Raw genomic sequence first — 14,226 nt, 5'->3', positions numbered from 1 at the left:
TGTGCTTACACTCACCATTTGTGATCCAGGACTATGCTAGAAAGGTTTGTGCAACAATTATCATCTAGGTGCGTCTCAATGTGAACACCATTACACTGGTCAAGGTAGCAATTTTATGTTCCTGTAAATAGTTATTTGCAAAGAAAAAAACACACTGAAAGCATGAGTGTGAAAAATTAGACCAATAGGTGTGAGTATCTATTCAGTGGTATTTGTGTGTCATCTTCAGTCTATGGATTTGGCAGGCGTTTCACTGGCTAGATCTTTATTCAGTCTGGTTTTCAGATATATATCACTTCTTTAAATGTTAAAGTCTGCAAAATTCTAAAATTCTAAATAACATAATAATATAATATCAGCAGTTCATATCCACCACAAATATATTACAGATTTTTATTATTGTAAAAAATGATTTATTGGAAAAAGATTAATACAATAACAATATGATATTTGCTTTACAAGGTAAACCACATTTCTCAGGAAAACCAATATTTTAAGCTAGGGTGTGTAAAATTAACTTTTGGTAATCATAATTTTTTTGGATTAAATTTCCACTGGATCTTGAAATTTCAAGCGTGCTTAGTTACAAATGTAAGATTTTGCATGTTCTCGTGGGGGAAATATAATGGAGGTGAAAAACTAAAGGAAAAGAGCACATTTACTGCAAGGGAAGAACAGCAATGTCCACTTTAATAACCCAGTTTTCTTTTTTTTTTCATTTTGCTCCTTCCTTTGCTTATGATTGTGCATACAACCTCCTCTTGTTTACTAAGCAAGTAAGTAAACATTCACCATGGCCAGTAAACAGCTTCCGCTCCTTTAGTAAATCATAGCAATGCAATTCGGTGTCTAATGATGCTTACAATTGTAAGTAGACAGCTGTGGAATGATATATACAACTTCTAACAATTTAAAAAAATACATAATCACTATAATTTACTGCCCTGCTTTACAGTATCACAGTTGTTTAAAAGTGGAGTTACACTTCAAGAAACCAAGTGATATCTTGATAGCCTTTAGCTTTGCAAATAGTTCAAAAGATATCAAGTTTAGACCAAGCAAATGTCATCCTAAAGCTCTAAGTTCTAACTCTCCTAGATATACATTCTAATAAGAAAACAAAACTCAGTATACTTGCCAAATATTACAATATTTATGTGTTCTTCTCTAATAATCATGATATGGTTGAAATGATGGGAAAATAGTACATCCTTTTCCACCATTCTTTCTTTAAACTGAAGAGCCATTATATTAAACCAAACATGTAGGATATCTATTATTTACACTGTGCAAAATGCACATAAAGTATTCTATAACTAACAAAGATCTCACGTCCATGTGTGTTGGTCTCTGGTCCCCCACTGAGCAATGTAGTTCTATCCCCAGCACCTACATCCCTACTGTGTCTTGTGCTAGTGCAGGGACCAACAGATGGGACCACAGCTAGCAGTGGCAAAAGATCCTTTGGCAGTGGTAGTTCTTTAGGACAGCAAAGAGTAATGGCACAGGCCGTGGGACAAAAAATTACTAAAAGTTTTTTTTTTTTGGAAGACCTTTTTTTTAAAAAAAACAGTTGACCAGCTTGTATGGAGCTTCTGGTGACATTTTTTCACATCAAACACTGTAATTGTCATTGTCTAGAATATCATCATCTGTAACTATTGAAAAATATCAACAACTAAGTCAGGTCACACTTTTACATTTTTTAGACAGTTATGTAATATCCTTTTACTCAGCATATTTAAAGGTATACTTTAAAGGAGCAGCTTCCAAAGGAATACTTTCAACTGTAGGTTCTAGTCTATACACTTTTCTTTATTGTACCTTATGTGAAAAAATAAATCAATATATCTTTTTTGTTCAAAAAATTGGAAGGAAATAATTTTCCTTATGAATAGCAACTAGGTCATTCTGCTTGTGATTCTTTTTGGCCTCATTCATTCCTTTAATTGCATACACATACTCATTTGCTTTGGAAAAATAGTTAGCACCCTTGCTTTGCAGTGTTAAAATCCTAGGTTTGAATCTGTGCCAGGACACTATCTGTATGGAGTTTGCAGGATTCCCCTTTAAGCTGCCTTTTACAAGGTTTTTCAGAATTCTTTAAGTAAAACCAATATTCCATGAGAATAAAAATTCTTTCAAAACCAGCTTCTATTTTGGATTCGCAAAACTAAAACATTGCTCTTATTGTGGCTCACTGGCTAATTTAGTTCAGAAAATTATGCAGCCAATTTACACAGCATTTTATTAAGTGATATAAATAGTTACATAACTTTGTCTAAGTATAAAGAATGTACTGCAAATTCACTAACTCCTAAAAGGTAACCTTGGCTTTGAGATCCTGCTTGAGTGTGTAAAACGCCCTTAATACTTATCAACTTGTGTGGCAATTACTGCATGGTACCCAGAATACTATTTATGTAGAAATGTATTTAACAGCCTTTAAACCGTCTTTGCGGTAATATTGTATTATGATTACCAGCAGACCAATAAATGTCTATGCTTTCTATGCAATATTTTTTATATGCTGCAGTATGTTGCATTTTAACAAAAGATGAAATTTAGTAATCTTTGGAAGTTACATATTTCTGTCCTGAAGCTCATTAACTTGCATCTGCATGAATATACATTTTGACCAGTTCATAAATTCAAAAAATAGGTAATTTGTGGGTTATTTTCAAAGGAAGGAAGGTTGTCAAGTCTCAGTGGAGTGCTGAATATTGCTCAGCATGTGCATTACACGTAGTCTTTTCCTGCAGGTGCTGATGGTGCATTTTTGTGGTAGCCTCTGGAAGGTGGGTATGAGGTTTCCCTTTTAGGACAAGAGCAGCACAACAAGGCCCCTCCTAAGATTGCCATTGCAGCACCTGCCCAACCAATGAATAAAGCTGGACCAAATTCATATCTACAAGAAAGAGAGAAACACTTATTTATGATATATTCAGTAGGGTAACAGAAGTTAATTACAAGAGCTTAAGTACTATTTTCTCCTCACTAAATTTTGTTTGATATCTTCCATGCCCTATTCTGTGCAAGAATTGTAGAGCTGTCAAGTTAATATTTGGTGGCTCCAGTCCCACATATCTGACTGTATACATAAATTCGCCCCTACCTGCAATTTCTACTCCTCAAATGACCTACTAAAAACTTCTTCACTCATAACCTTGTACCACACAAGTGTCCACAGGCTTCTAAAAACTAACTAGGGCCAAAACAAGCCATGGGAGGCTGATAGGAAGGAGCACTGAATTTAAGTGGGTTTCCCCACTGTCTCTTAGCAAATATAGTTCCTCATGGTAATTTGATTTAAGTTTGAAAGTTTACTAACTCCTGGTACTTACATATATCAATATTCTGTTTTTTGTATGTCATAATGATATTAAGAGTAAAACTAGTAAGACACATAACTCTACCATTGCTATACTTACTTGGAGTTGGTTGGGGTAAATGCATTGTAGAAATCCCTGGCAATTTGGTTTCCATACCAAGCTGTTGCAATAAGAACACATAGTCCTAGAAGAAAAATTCAAAAGTAATTTCTAGCAACTCATTATTTCTAATACTGGCCACATTCAACAGATAAGCAGTTATACATGAATACACCAATAGATATTTTGAAATATTTCACCATAAACCTTCATGCTCATATACACAAGTGTGGGAGTCTGGCCAGACCCCTTTGCCTATTTTGGCAGAAAAACATTCATTCGTCATTCATGTCAACATTCATTCATCTCATATCAACAGTGTACAAGACTGGAGACTTCCCTAAGTGGCCCAGATATGGTCACTTGTTCTACACTATGGAAGGCTATCACAAGCTCATCATAGAAAGAACAAATTGACAAGCGGCAACTGACTCAATCAAATTTTTTTTTATATGGTCAATATGTGCAAATATTATTCTCAGTGACACCTCCAAAAATATGTTAAAACTCATTTATTATTTGTTTTACTGTTTTACTTTAAGTGGAGAATTATCTATGAATTAAGAGACCCAAAAATAATTATACTTACCACCAATAATGAAGAGAACACCACCAACTATTCCAACTTTGGCTTTCTTCACTTCATCATCTTGAAGGCAAGTTAAGCATTTCATTCCCACTGCAGCAATGCAAGCGGCGAAGAAGCCCACAATAATTCCACAGATCATCAATGCCCGAGTAGCCTGCATAGTGCCTAGAAAATAAGATAACAAATATTACAAATTTTATTCCTATTTATTATACATTATTTAAGGAATGATAAAAAAATGGTCCGAAAGCACAGGTTTAAAGACATAATTTCCTGAGAAATATTAACATGATTCACTTTGCATATCTCAATATATGTATTGTACACACTTGATCTTTGTAGGGTTCACGTTGGAAAAAGCATGGCTACAACCCTATGGAGTAACCCATGGGCCTTAATCTCATTTTTCTGCAGTTGGGATAAATAAAATAGGCTGTTTACATATTTTTATTTCCCTGTGTATTGTATGTAGGTAAGTCTGCAGTCACACAATACGGCAATGAAGATAATCATGTTTCATAAACTGTATGCATTTTATAAAGCTGAAGAAATCTGCATGCATGTATTTGAGCAGACGTTATTTTGTACCCAAACACTGTGATGAAGATTTCTTTAACGCTGCTGCCATCAGGGGGAATTTTGTGATAATTATTATTATTATTATTATTATTAAACAGGATTTATATGGCGCCAACATATTACGCAGCGCTGTACATTAAATAGGGGTTGCAAATGACAGACTAATAATAAACAGGATTTATATAGCGCCAACATATTATGCAGCTCTGTACATTAAATAGGGGTTGCCAGACTAATACAGGAGGAGAGGACCCTGCCCCGAAGAGCTTACAATCTAGTAGGTGTGGGAATTTACACACAATAGGATGGGAGATATGTAAAGGTGGGAAGTAGTGATGGTTTCAAATAACAGAAGAAAACAGGTAGGCAAGTTTGAAAAAATGGGTTTTCTGGGCTCTTTTAAATGAGCAGAAAGTAGGAGCAACCCGGATAGGACAAGGAAGACCATTCCAGAGAGTTGGGGCAGCTCTAGAGAAGTCTTGTATCCATGCGTGTGATGAGGTTATGAGTGAGGAAGTCATTAGTAGGTCATCGGAGGAGAGAGCGGCAGGGGGAGTATTTTTTTACCAGGTCAGAAATGTAAGTGGGACAATAACTGTGAACGGATTTGAAGGCAAAGCACAGGAGCTTGAATTTGATTCTAAGGTGAAATGGAAACCAGTGTAGAGATCTGCAAAGAGTGGCAGCGGAAGAGAAGCATAATTGGACACTGATAAACTCAGCAAAAACTTTACTTTGTCTAATTAGTGAACAACAACATGCCTTAAGTTTTCTGTTGGTAAAAGATTCCCATTAACTTTTAATGTTTACTTAATAAGCAAATGAAACTAGTAGACCTTGAAAATAGCTCCCAGCGCTTGAACACATGATAATGAATGATACATAAACTCTCATTTGCAAGTCATATCTTATTTGATATAGATCGCACATCCTGGTCCAGTTTACTTTTGTATAATGAATATGAAACATTACAGCAGGGCAATAATTAATGTCAAATTTGCTTCAAAATGTTATTACTGTATGCCATCGAAGGAAGGAATTATGGCTAGAAAACTTCACAAATTCTTACTAAGAAAACCCATCATATATTAAAATGTTTAATCAGTTTTAATATAACTAAAAACATACATTTTTCATGAAGGATTAAGGTGAATTAGAGTTCTAATTAGTTTTGTAATGTTGCCTTACGTTTTTGGCTGATTCATTTATGTGTATCATTTTAGTATGTTTGACTTTCATTGCTATTATTTTGTAGCAAAGCTCTTGTTATGGTTCTACTGATCCCAGATTTGGTGACCATGTAATAACATCTTTAAAAGCTTTCCTGTCTGAAATTCTCTGCTGTGTCCTAACTTGAAAAATAGCTTATGTTTATCTTGAAGACAGGTTGAAACCCAACATTGTTTTCTTTGCAAGCTCATCCAAATTATTCATTTTAGAGGGTTACCCTGCATGAAATCACACCCATCCATGTATTATGTGTACATATTTGTGGCAAGTTTTTTTACTTACTATGGTTTTGTTGCTACAAATATTGAGAACAAAAGTATCCAAGCAAGATTATGACCTATTCTGGAAAGATCATACTGACAGCAAAGACATATGCACTGTGTATGACCAATGTAATAAAAATACTGAACAACTGCTAGAAGATTACAGTCTTGATGAGTGGGGAAGAAACATTTTATGAAATTAATGTTTTTTTAAACTTCACTCTTTTGCCTTGACTTGGGAGACCTGACTTACTTAAATAAAAGTCTCTTACAACCAAAACTACTGGAATCAAGTAATTCAGAATGGAGGTAGTTAATAGTATTGTGAACCTTGATTAGGTTCAATGCATATTGTAGTCATTAGGTAAAAATTCATACTGTATTTGACTGACAGCATTTTTCTTGATATTAGTTACAGCTTCAGGCTAAATATATTTTTAATAAATTCCAAGAGCCAGCCAATTTATCTGAAAACAAGCTCCCATCTAACCTTTTTTGGTTATTTTATTGTCTAAGGTTCTCCCCCATTAGGATCGCTTATCAAGACTTATAATGAGATACTATCTAAAGTATATTCTTCAGTCTAGGATTGTATTAAAGTGTTTACTTTGCTTTTAAATAAATCAAGGCAGTTTGTTGGATCTTTTATGTTGTTGTATGGTAAGGCTGTGCTAAACAAGGTTAAATCCAATATTTAATTATGGTAGCTATGCTGTCATATCAGCTCAACAGTGGATTTTCCATTATTTGAAAACCTTACAGAATCCTTTTAAGTCATAGATATCCAGTGATGTCCTTATAAGGGAACCCTAAGATACCCTGATCCATATCGCTATAATAAGGGTGATTTATTACATTTCTCAAAGGCTGAAGAAGATAGACTGTCATTGGTGAATCTGGGTGATCCAGCAAACGTAGAATCTGGTTCAAGATTGAATACATTTGCCAACTAATAGAAATGTTTTTTTTGGAAAATCGATTCCAGGTATGCAGGATCACTTATCTTCTCTGGGCTTTGAGAGCTTAATAAATCAGGCCCAATACCGGTGCCAGCTTTGTAAACTGGTTTTCATGGAAGCATCTGTTTCATAGCTCTAGATCATTGAATATTACCTAGTTCAGGGCATCAGAATTATTACATATGCCTAGTATGTGTTTAAAACGGAACATAAATTGTAGTTTTTTTGTAATGTTCTGTTCTGTAATATACACTTACACGAGGAGTGAACTTAATTTTCATGAATTGATAGGCCAGTGCGGCTTCTTCTGCAGTCTCTTTCTATGAGCAAGTCATCTCATTGACCTAAATTTCTTTGCTCACCTAAGTAGTCCATGTAGTTTTTTGTATTATTCATTGTAATCTTTTTGAAATTAAAGGCTGAGTAGCATTAAGATCCATTTACTGGGGAGATGCATGCAGCAAATGACTACCCAAATAAACTTAATTGATAAATCCCATGTATGCTTCATGATGGATCAGACACATGAAAACCCTTTTATTTGAGTCATCATGAGAAAGATCATTTTCCTTATTTCATAAAGTAACAGTAATTCCTTAATTTACGAAAGTTTTAGAAATAGACATCTCTGAGACATGAAGAAACTGACACCAATAGGGATTCTGACATTTTTACTCGTGTTGTCTTTGTACCATTGTGGAGATTATTATGACTACCATGACTACATTGTGGAGATTACCCATGGAGAACCCTCTGCCATCTGTGACATCCTGTCAAAAGCAAGGGGAAATCTTCCCAGTAGGGGACAAAAACAACCTCCCTCACCACATTTGTACATGGAAATCTAATAGTGTCTTTATGTATATGTATATTGTATACATATATCCTTCCTGGTAACGCCTGCTCAATACAGCCCTATAGTCCTCCAGGGTATTACCTTCACTTGCCTCAGGACACAGCTCTATAGAGATCTACGGGGCTGAAATTCACAGGTACAACCAGGATAGTATAGGAGGTGAACAGAGGCACTGTGCAATCAAATCTTGGTAAATATACTTCCGTGAAGGAGGAGTTTAGGTCCAGAGAATGAGGTTTGTGGGATAACTGCATTTTAAAAAGTGAGATTTCATTTAAAGAAATTTAGGGATTCAACTTCTTTGTTAAAAGCTCAGGCATGGACTGTTTATTATTGCTGGGGCTGTTGTTGTCATTACTAACCTTAAGCAAGGGTTTGACTAAACATACTTCCATTTCTCCCCAACTCCAGTGCATAGGGAGGATGGCTTGTGTTGTTGTTAACAGAAGATAGTTTTCAGTTTAGTGCACAGAAAGTTACAAGAATTTAGGAATAATGGTAAAATTAACATATACTACATTTGTAGAAAATATTATTAGCATGAAAGGGAAAATTATTGAAGCCGCTGCATCTAAGGACTGGAGAGCTGTGATATATATCATTTTAGTTATGGGGCTTGTATACACTGTGTCTTTAAAGTAAAAAATAAAACTTTTGCTTTGTCTCAATGATCCTTTCTTCTGTTATTCCTAATATCTGTGTAATGTTAGTTCCCATACCTACCCTATATCCTTTACAGAGAACTGCATATCCTAAATGAAACTGGCTACAATTTATGCTCTATTCAAAAGTATTTACTTTGTAGCCACCTATTCTGCTGTGGATCTAAGACTACAAGTGTAACACCCACATCCATGATACACAATTCAAGGAATAAAGGAATTATGTAGTTTTCTTATAGCAGAAAGCTGACGTTGCAGTCAGAATAATGGAGACCACCAGCAGCCTCTATGGTTGTGTACTTGCTGCTTTTTTATTAATTCCTAATGTGAGGACTGTGACTTAGAGCTGCTTTAAATCTAGAACTTTTGAATGATACATTTTCATGTTGTATGGAGTTTTACATGTACTAGCTAGCAATGAAGAAGTTAACTGTTGCACTAGGAATGTTCTACTGGGAAAGCTGATGGTTTTGTTAATTCTTGTCTTTTATGTTTGGGAGGAGAGCTACTTTGTTAAAAATATGCGGCTCTCCAGGGTGACTGTTTTGACGGGTCTGATCTTGTCTAGCAGTCAGTTTGAAGCCATGAAAAGAGACGTGTTTAGCATTGCCCAGATCCTCCTCACCTAGGTAGATGATGGGAACTAGCCATTATGAAACTGTTATAGCTGCTTGTAGATCACAAAATCAGCAATCCTGACTTAACCCAACTTTTCATGTCTCTAGCTGCAAATCTTTTTACTTTATGGATAAAAGAGACCTGACAATTGTTTCCTAACAGAGCACAGTTAAAGTTTAATAACCATTTCAATAAAATCATTATACATGTGAGAGCGGTTCAGTTTGACACTTTTATTGCCTTGTGCTTTATAATTGCCCCACAGCTTCTGTGCTGGCAGTAATAATTCTTGTTTAGCAAGTTGCTTGGTAAAAAAAGAAAAGAGAAAATAAAGAAAAAAGCTAGGTGAGAACTCTTTACTAGGTTGTGTAGAAAAATCTCAATGTGATTATTCATGTCTGTTCTTTTATGTCTAAAGCAAAACAGGAATTCAATGCTTTTCTACCTCCACATGACATATGCAGTCTCCTAATCTGGCTTAGTTCAAGGGCAGGTTCACACCTGTCTCTTCATTGCATGTTTTTGTGTGGGTCCCTGAAGCTGGCCCTTGAACGGCACTCAAAACGAACCAGCGTCCGCACATGTGACAGCTGGCGGCAGCGAGTGGTACTAGTACTGCACCTATTCATACCCCCTGGGGCTGCCACAGGGAGAACCTACTTGTAGAGTCTCCCCAACCGGGAATGTTTCATGGCATGAGCACTGCAAACTTACTGCCAGTGTGAAATAGTCCTAAAAAGAGCAATAGTGGGGGCATATTTAATAAAATAGGCAATGGACATGACATTTATCAATCATTTACTGCCAGTAAATCATTTACTGTAATTTAAAACACATTCACCTGGTAAAAATGTTAAAAATAATAAATAAAATCAGTTGCCATGTTCTTCTTTACCTTAGCTTTTAAATGTGTAGTGAGACCCCACTACCTAAAAGTCCAAAAAATATATAATATAATGTGAAAATGCTAGGTGGAGTAGTTGGTGATTTGGATGCCTCACCATGGTTTTGGTGCCTTTCTATTGACCGTTACTGTAATTGGGGATCTCACTGACCAGTAGAGACAACCCGAAGGCAGGTAGGAAGAGGTGGCCCAGAAATATGACTTCCTGATACCTGAATTGGGTATTTCCATAATACACTTTAGGGCAATCTAAGTATACCTTAATGTTCATGTGTAGTTCTTATTTACTCTAATCCAATGGCAAAACCACCAGTAGGAAGCTCTACAACATATTCCAGTTTGAGGCTATACTCACCATATTTTAAATTTAAAGTTAGAGTTTTTTACAAATTACATTTGATGAGCTAAGAATACTAAAACTTAAGGACCTCTGCACCCCAAAAAACTAGGCTTCATTAGCCAACAAGGTCCCAAAGCAGGAACAAAACAAATAGCTTTGTTTGTCATCACATTTACATCAATAGGCATTAGGTGAAAATATGGTAACAGCAGTTAATATATTATTGAGAAGCTACAAGAGACTGCTGATGCTTGGTAAATACTACTTGTTTAGGCATATAGCACCTTTTGTCTGCCTTGTCTACGCAATAAAAAAAATCCCCATAGCCATAGTGGCACAGATAATGATAACATCAGCTGTTTTGTAGGCATAGGATGTGGTAATGTCTTGACTCATTTTTGTGAGACTCATGTGCGTCCAACTATTAAGCTTTAACATTGCCCAAATACCATATTAAATCTGACTATATGAGACAAATTACCAGTATCCACCCACACAATAGTTTCCTCTTATCCCCTATTTCTGGCTCAGATAATAGCAGAATGGGATGATACAACATATACTTCTACGCATAGGTGTCCTGTTGTAAAAAAAGGTGATCAGTCTCATTTATTTCCTTTGCACTGGCATGCCATTTAATGTGATATATTGCTGCATATGTAAAACATAAAAATATTTGATTATAAGAATATTATACCAGTGCATACGGATATAAAGGAAAATGTATGCTACAGAATCAGAACAATTTATAAAGACATTATTCAATTCTAGCAATTTTCGGACACACTTAAAAAATGTCAAATACAATAAGATGGGCTGGTATTTTTTCATTCTTCCCTCATCCCAGGTGACATGATGTAACAAAGATTGATTTGCTTCTACATGGAATGCTACCAAGCACTGAAAACTCTGAACTTCCAGTTAACTGTCACCAGATAATAACGGACATTTGTAACAACTCTGCTTCAAAATGTTCTCTCAATCATCGACACATCCAAACACAGCGCTCCCCTAGGAAATATGTGTTTACTTTTCAGAAAGATCATTACAGTCTGGGTTTTCAATAAGTATTGCTCTGAACACCAAAAATTGTAAAGGTTATTTTCTAGGGGAATTGAACAACTTGACCAAATACATTGCACTGCTTTGCTACTGCGTTTATTGTCTAGGTCCTGCCCAAATAGGTTTCTTTTTTTGCAGAATGAGAAAGGTTTTGAACCCATATAAAGGTTTTATTTCTATCCGTGGTTCAAGTAGAGAAATTTGCCCTCACTTACTGGTATGGCAACAGTTGTTTAAACTAACAGGATGTGAAGAACATTCTGCATCAAGTACACAGGCAAAACTGGAAAAGTGACAGAGGTTCTAGCCTGCTGTAATAAAAAGGGAGTTTTTCTATCAATGTTGTTGTATGAGATATTTTCAGATGCTAAAGGCAAGCTACAGTGACCCAACAGAATATAAAATTCTTTATGAACTCCTATACCACTGGCACAATTTGGCATTGCAAGATTGTACATGTTTAATCATGGCTGCAAACAGTTCAGCTTTATTTGCTGATCATGAGTAATATTCTGTCTTTCTTCCAGCTGATGTCAGTTTTTTTTTTATCCATGTCAGGCAGATTCAGATTTTATGGATGATTTATGTTAACTTAACATATTGTTTATGTAGATTGCTTGCCATAGGCAAATGATTCTCAATATCCTGAAATATATATTTTATTACATTTTTCTCATTTCCTTCACTGTGCTTTAGAAGACATAATTTTTGTGTGAAGTCAGCAAACCAAATCTTTTGACCAAATATCATCATGCTTTACCTTTTCAATTTACATATTGATATATTTACTCATTTTAATCCAATACAATCCAGTAAAGTATTTCATAACATGCTCTGCTTCCTTACAAAAAAGAGTGAATCCGTCTTTATATACAACCCATAGTCATTGATAGTTTCGAAGAGAAGCATGTATATGCATATGTTTTGTATTTCTATATTGGTAATACTGGTACATCTAATAAAGTTATCATAAACCCATAAATAAGAAAATGCATACTTACTTCCTAATTTCAGGAGAGAGTCATAGGTTTTGCACTGCATCTGTCCTGTACTCTGCATAACACAGGACATCCACAAGCCTTCATAGGTCACCTGTGCTGTGATGATGGCATCCCCAGCAAAAGAGGACATCTTCCATTGAGGAATAGCTACCGCCACTATGAACCCAATCCATCCTATACAAGCCAAGGCAAATCCTAAGAGCTGTAAGCCTGAATTGGCCATCTTCTACAATACAGATGTAAGGCTACTGCTTCAAGATACAGTAGTTCTGTTCTGTTTGAATTATAAATAACTATATAATAGGTCTACAGCAGCAAACAGCAACTACTCTGTAAACTTTAGAAAGTATAGGAAAGGTTGATGAGTAGCTGTTAATGTCCAACACCTAACTGAACTGTGATGTCTATCAGTCTTATATAAAGTCCCAACAAATGTTCTCCTAGTGGTTTTCCTTGAAATAACATAGGATAAGTAGGAGAATCACTCCCCTTACACAAATCTTCTTCTCCACCTCCCACACTTCTCCTGACACAACATGTTTTTTCTAGTCTGAGTTAGGTTAGTGGCGAAGTTGATTTCAGCCCTGAAGTCATTGTTTTGGTTCTCATCTATAATAGATAGCCAGGTGTTCTCCACACATAGAAGAGAATAATATAAAAATGTATAAATAGAGCGAACAATAACATGGAAAAATAGATGAATCAGTCATCCACCAGTCATTTGGGCACAAGTAATATTTTTTTTTGTTTTGAGAAGCAGCCACAGAAATTAAATGTAACTGTGAATTAGATGGAAATCAGACATATTAAAATAAAACTGACATAAAAAACAACAACATGGAGGAGGACTTTTTTACACTCCTTGGATGAATTTTAAAACATGTGCTACAAAGATGATTGTTATATTTAGTGGTGGACAGGGGTGGCAGGGAGGTGCAAAGTGTGCCAGCCAGCATCTTCAGCCAACACAGGTCACAGGAACCCAAATCCGTTTTGGTCCACAGTTGGCTATGTTTATCGCTGATTATTTTGGTTTAATAGATTACACTGGAACTGAAATCATTCTAGTTATCATAAAGTATTTTTATAATCAACGTAAAAAATGATCAATTTCTTCTTGACCAATGCTAAAGAGGCTAAACAGCAGGTATTAGACTTTCATATTTTCTAACTTTTATCCCACCAATCAATATTCAAATATATAATTACCCAAAACCTTTTTAATTTGTGGATAGAGCAGGGGTGGGCAAACCTGTTGACTCAGGGGCCACACTGAGTTTTAAAATTTGACAGATGGGCCAGGCCAGTATCAGATGAATGGAGAGTGTTTGTATAAACTACGTGTAAAAGCTGTTAACTAAAAGTAAAAGAAAACATACATTCAAATTGCATTCCATTTCCAGTGGACAATTTTGTACCAATATTTGATGGGCCAGATTAAAAGCCCAAAGGGCCACATTTGGCCCACGGGCCGTAGTTAGCCCATGCCTGGGATAGAGTATAGAAGGACTAATACAACTATTAGCAACCTGCTTTTATTCCTGTTAGACAGTTGTCCTAGGAACATTTGTTCCCATTGGATGATTTACCCCTTTCTCATGCTCTATAGACTGTTCTAAATTTTTAGATTTCACCTAAATAATTATAGTGGTCACTATCATTATAAAGTGAGTTAAAATTAAAACTTTAATATAAATAAAAAACGGGGTAAATCTTTCTTAGTGTAGACACA

At 35.6% G+C, this 14,226-nt stretch overlaps 1 protein-coding gene across 1 annotated transcript; it reads right to left on the bottom strand.

Moving 5' to 3' along the window:
- Positions 1 to 390: 390 nt before the first annotated feature.
- Positions 391 to 12,894, bottom strand: CLDN1 (claudin 1). The gene is made up of 4 exons (XM_072408238.1): positions 12,495 to 12,894; positions 4,021 to 4,185; positions 3,432 to 3,516; positions 391 to 2,908 (listed from the first exon to the last, which is right to left on the bottom strand). The coding sequence occupies exons 1-4, from the start codon at positions 12,715 to 12,717 to the stop codon at positions 2,740 to 2,742; spliced, it is 642 nt and encodes a 213-aa protein (XP_072264339.1). The 5' UTR covers positions 12,718 to 12,894; the 3' UTR covers positions 391 to 2,739.
- Positions 12,895 to 14,226: the final 1,332 nt, after the last annotated feature.

Source organism: Pyxicephalus adspersus, chromosome 4 (assembly GCF_032062135.1).
Source record: "Pyxicephalus adspersus chromosome 4, UCB_Pads_2.0, whole genome shotgun sequence".
Classification (NCBI taxonomy): domain Eukaryota; kingdom Metazoa; phylum Chordata; class Amphibia; order Anura; family Pyxicephalidae; genus Pyxicephalus; species Pyxicephalus adspersus.
This window is presented reverse-complemented; position numbering and strand designations above follow the sequence as displayed.

Excerpts from the sequence above, each read along its gene's own strand:
- CLDN1 (XM_072408238.1), bottom strand. The coding sequence starts at position 12,717 with ATGGCCAATTCAGGCTTACAGCTCTTAGGATTTGCCTTGGCTTGTATA. Across the intron at positions 4,186-12,494 it reads CTCTCTCCTGAAATTAGGAA|GCACTATGCAGGCTACTCGG; the intron begins GTAAGTATGCAT and ends CTTATTTTCTAG. Across the intron at positions 3,517-4,020 it reads TGTTCTCTTCATTATTGGTG|GACTATGTGTTCTTATTGCA; the intron begins GTAAGTATAATT and ends TTTTTCTTCTAG.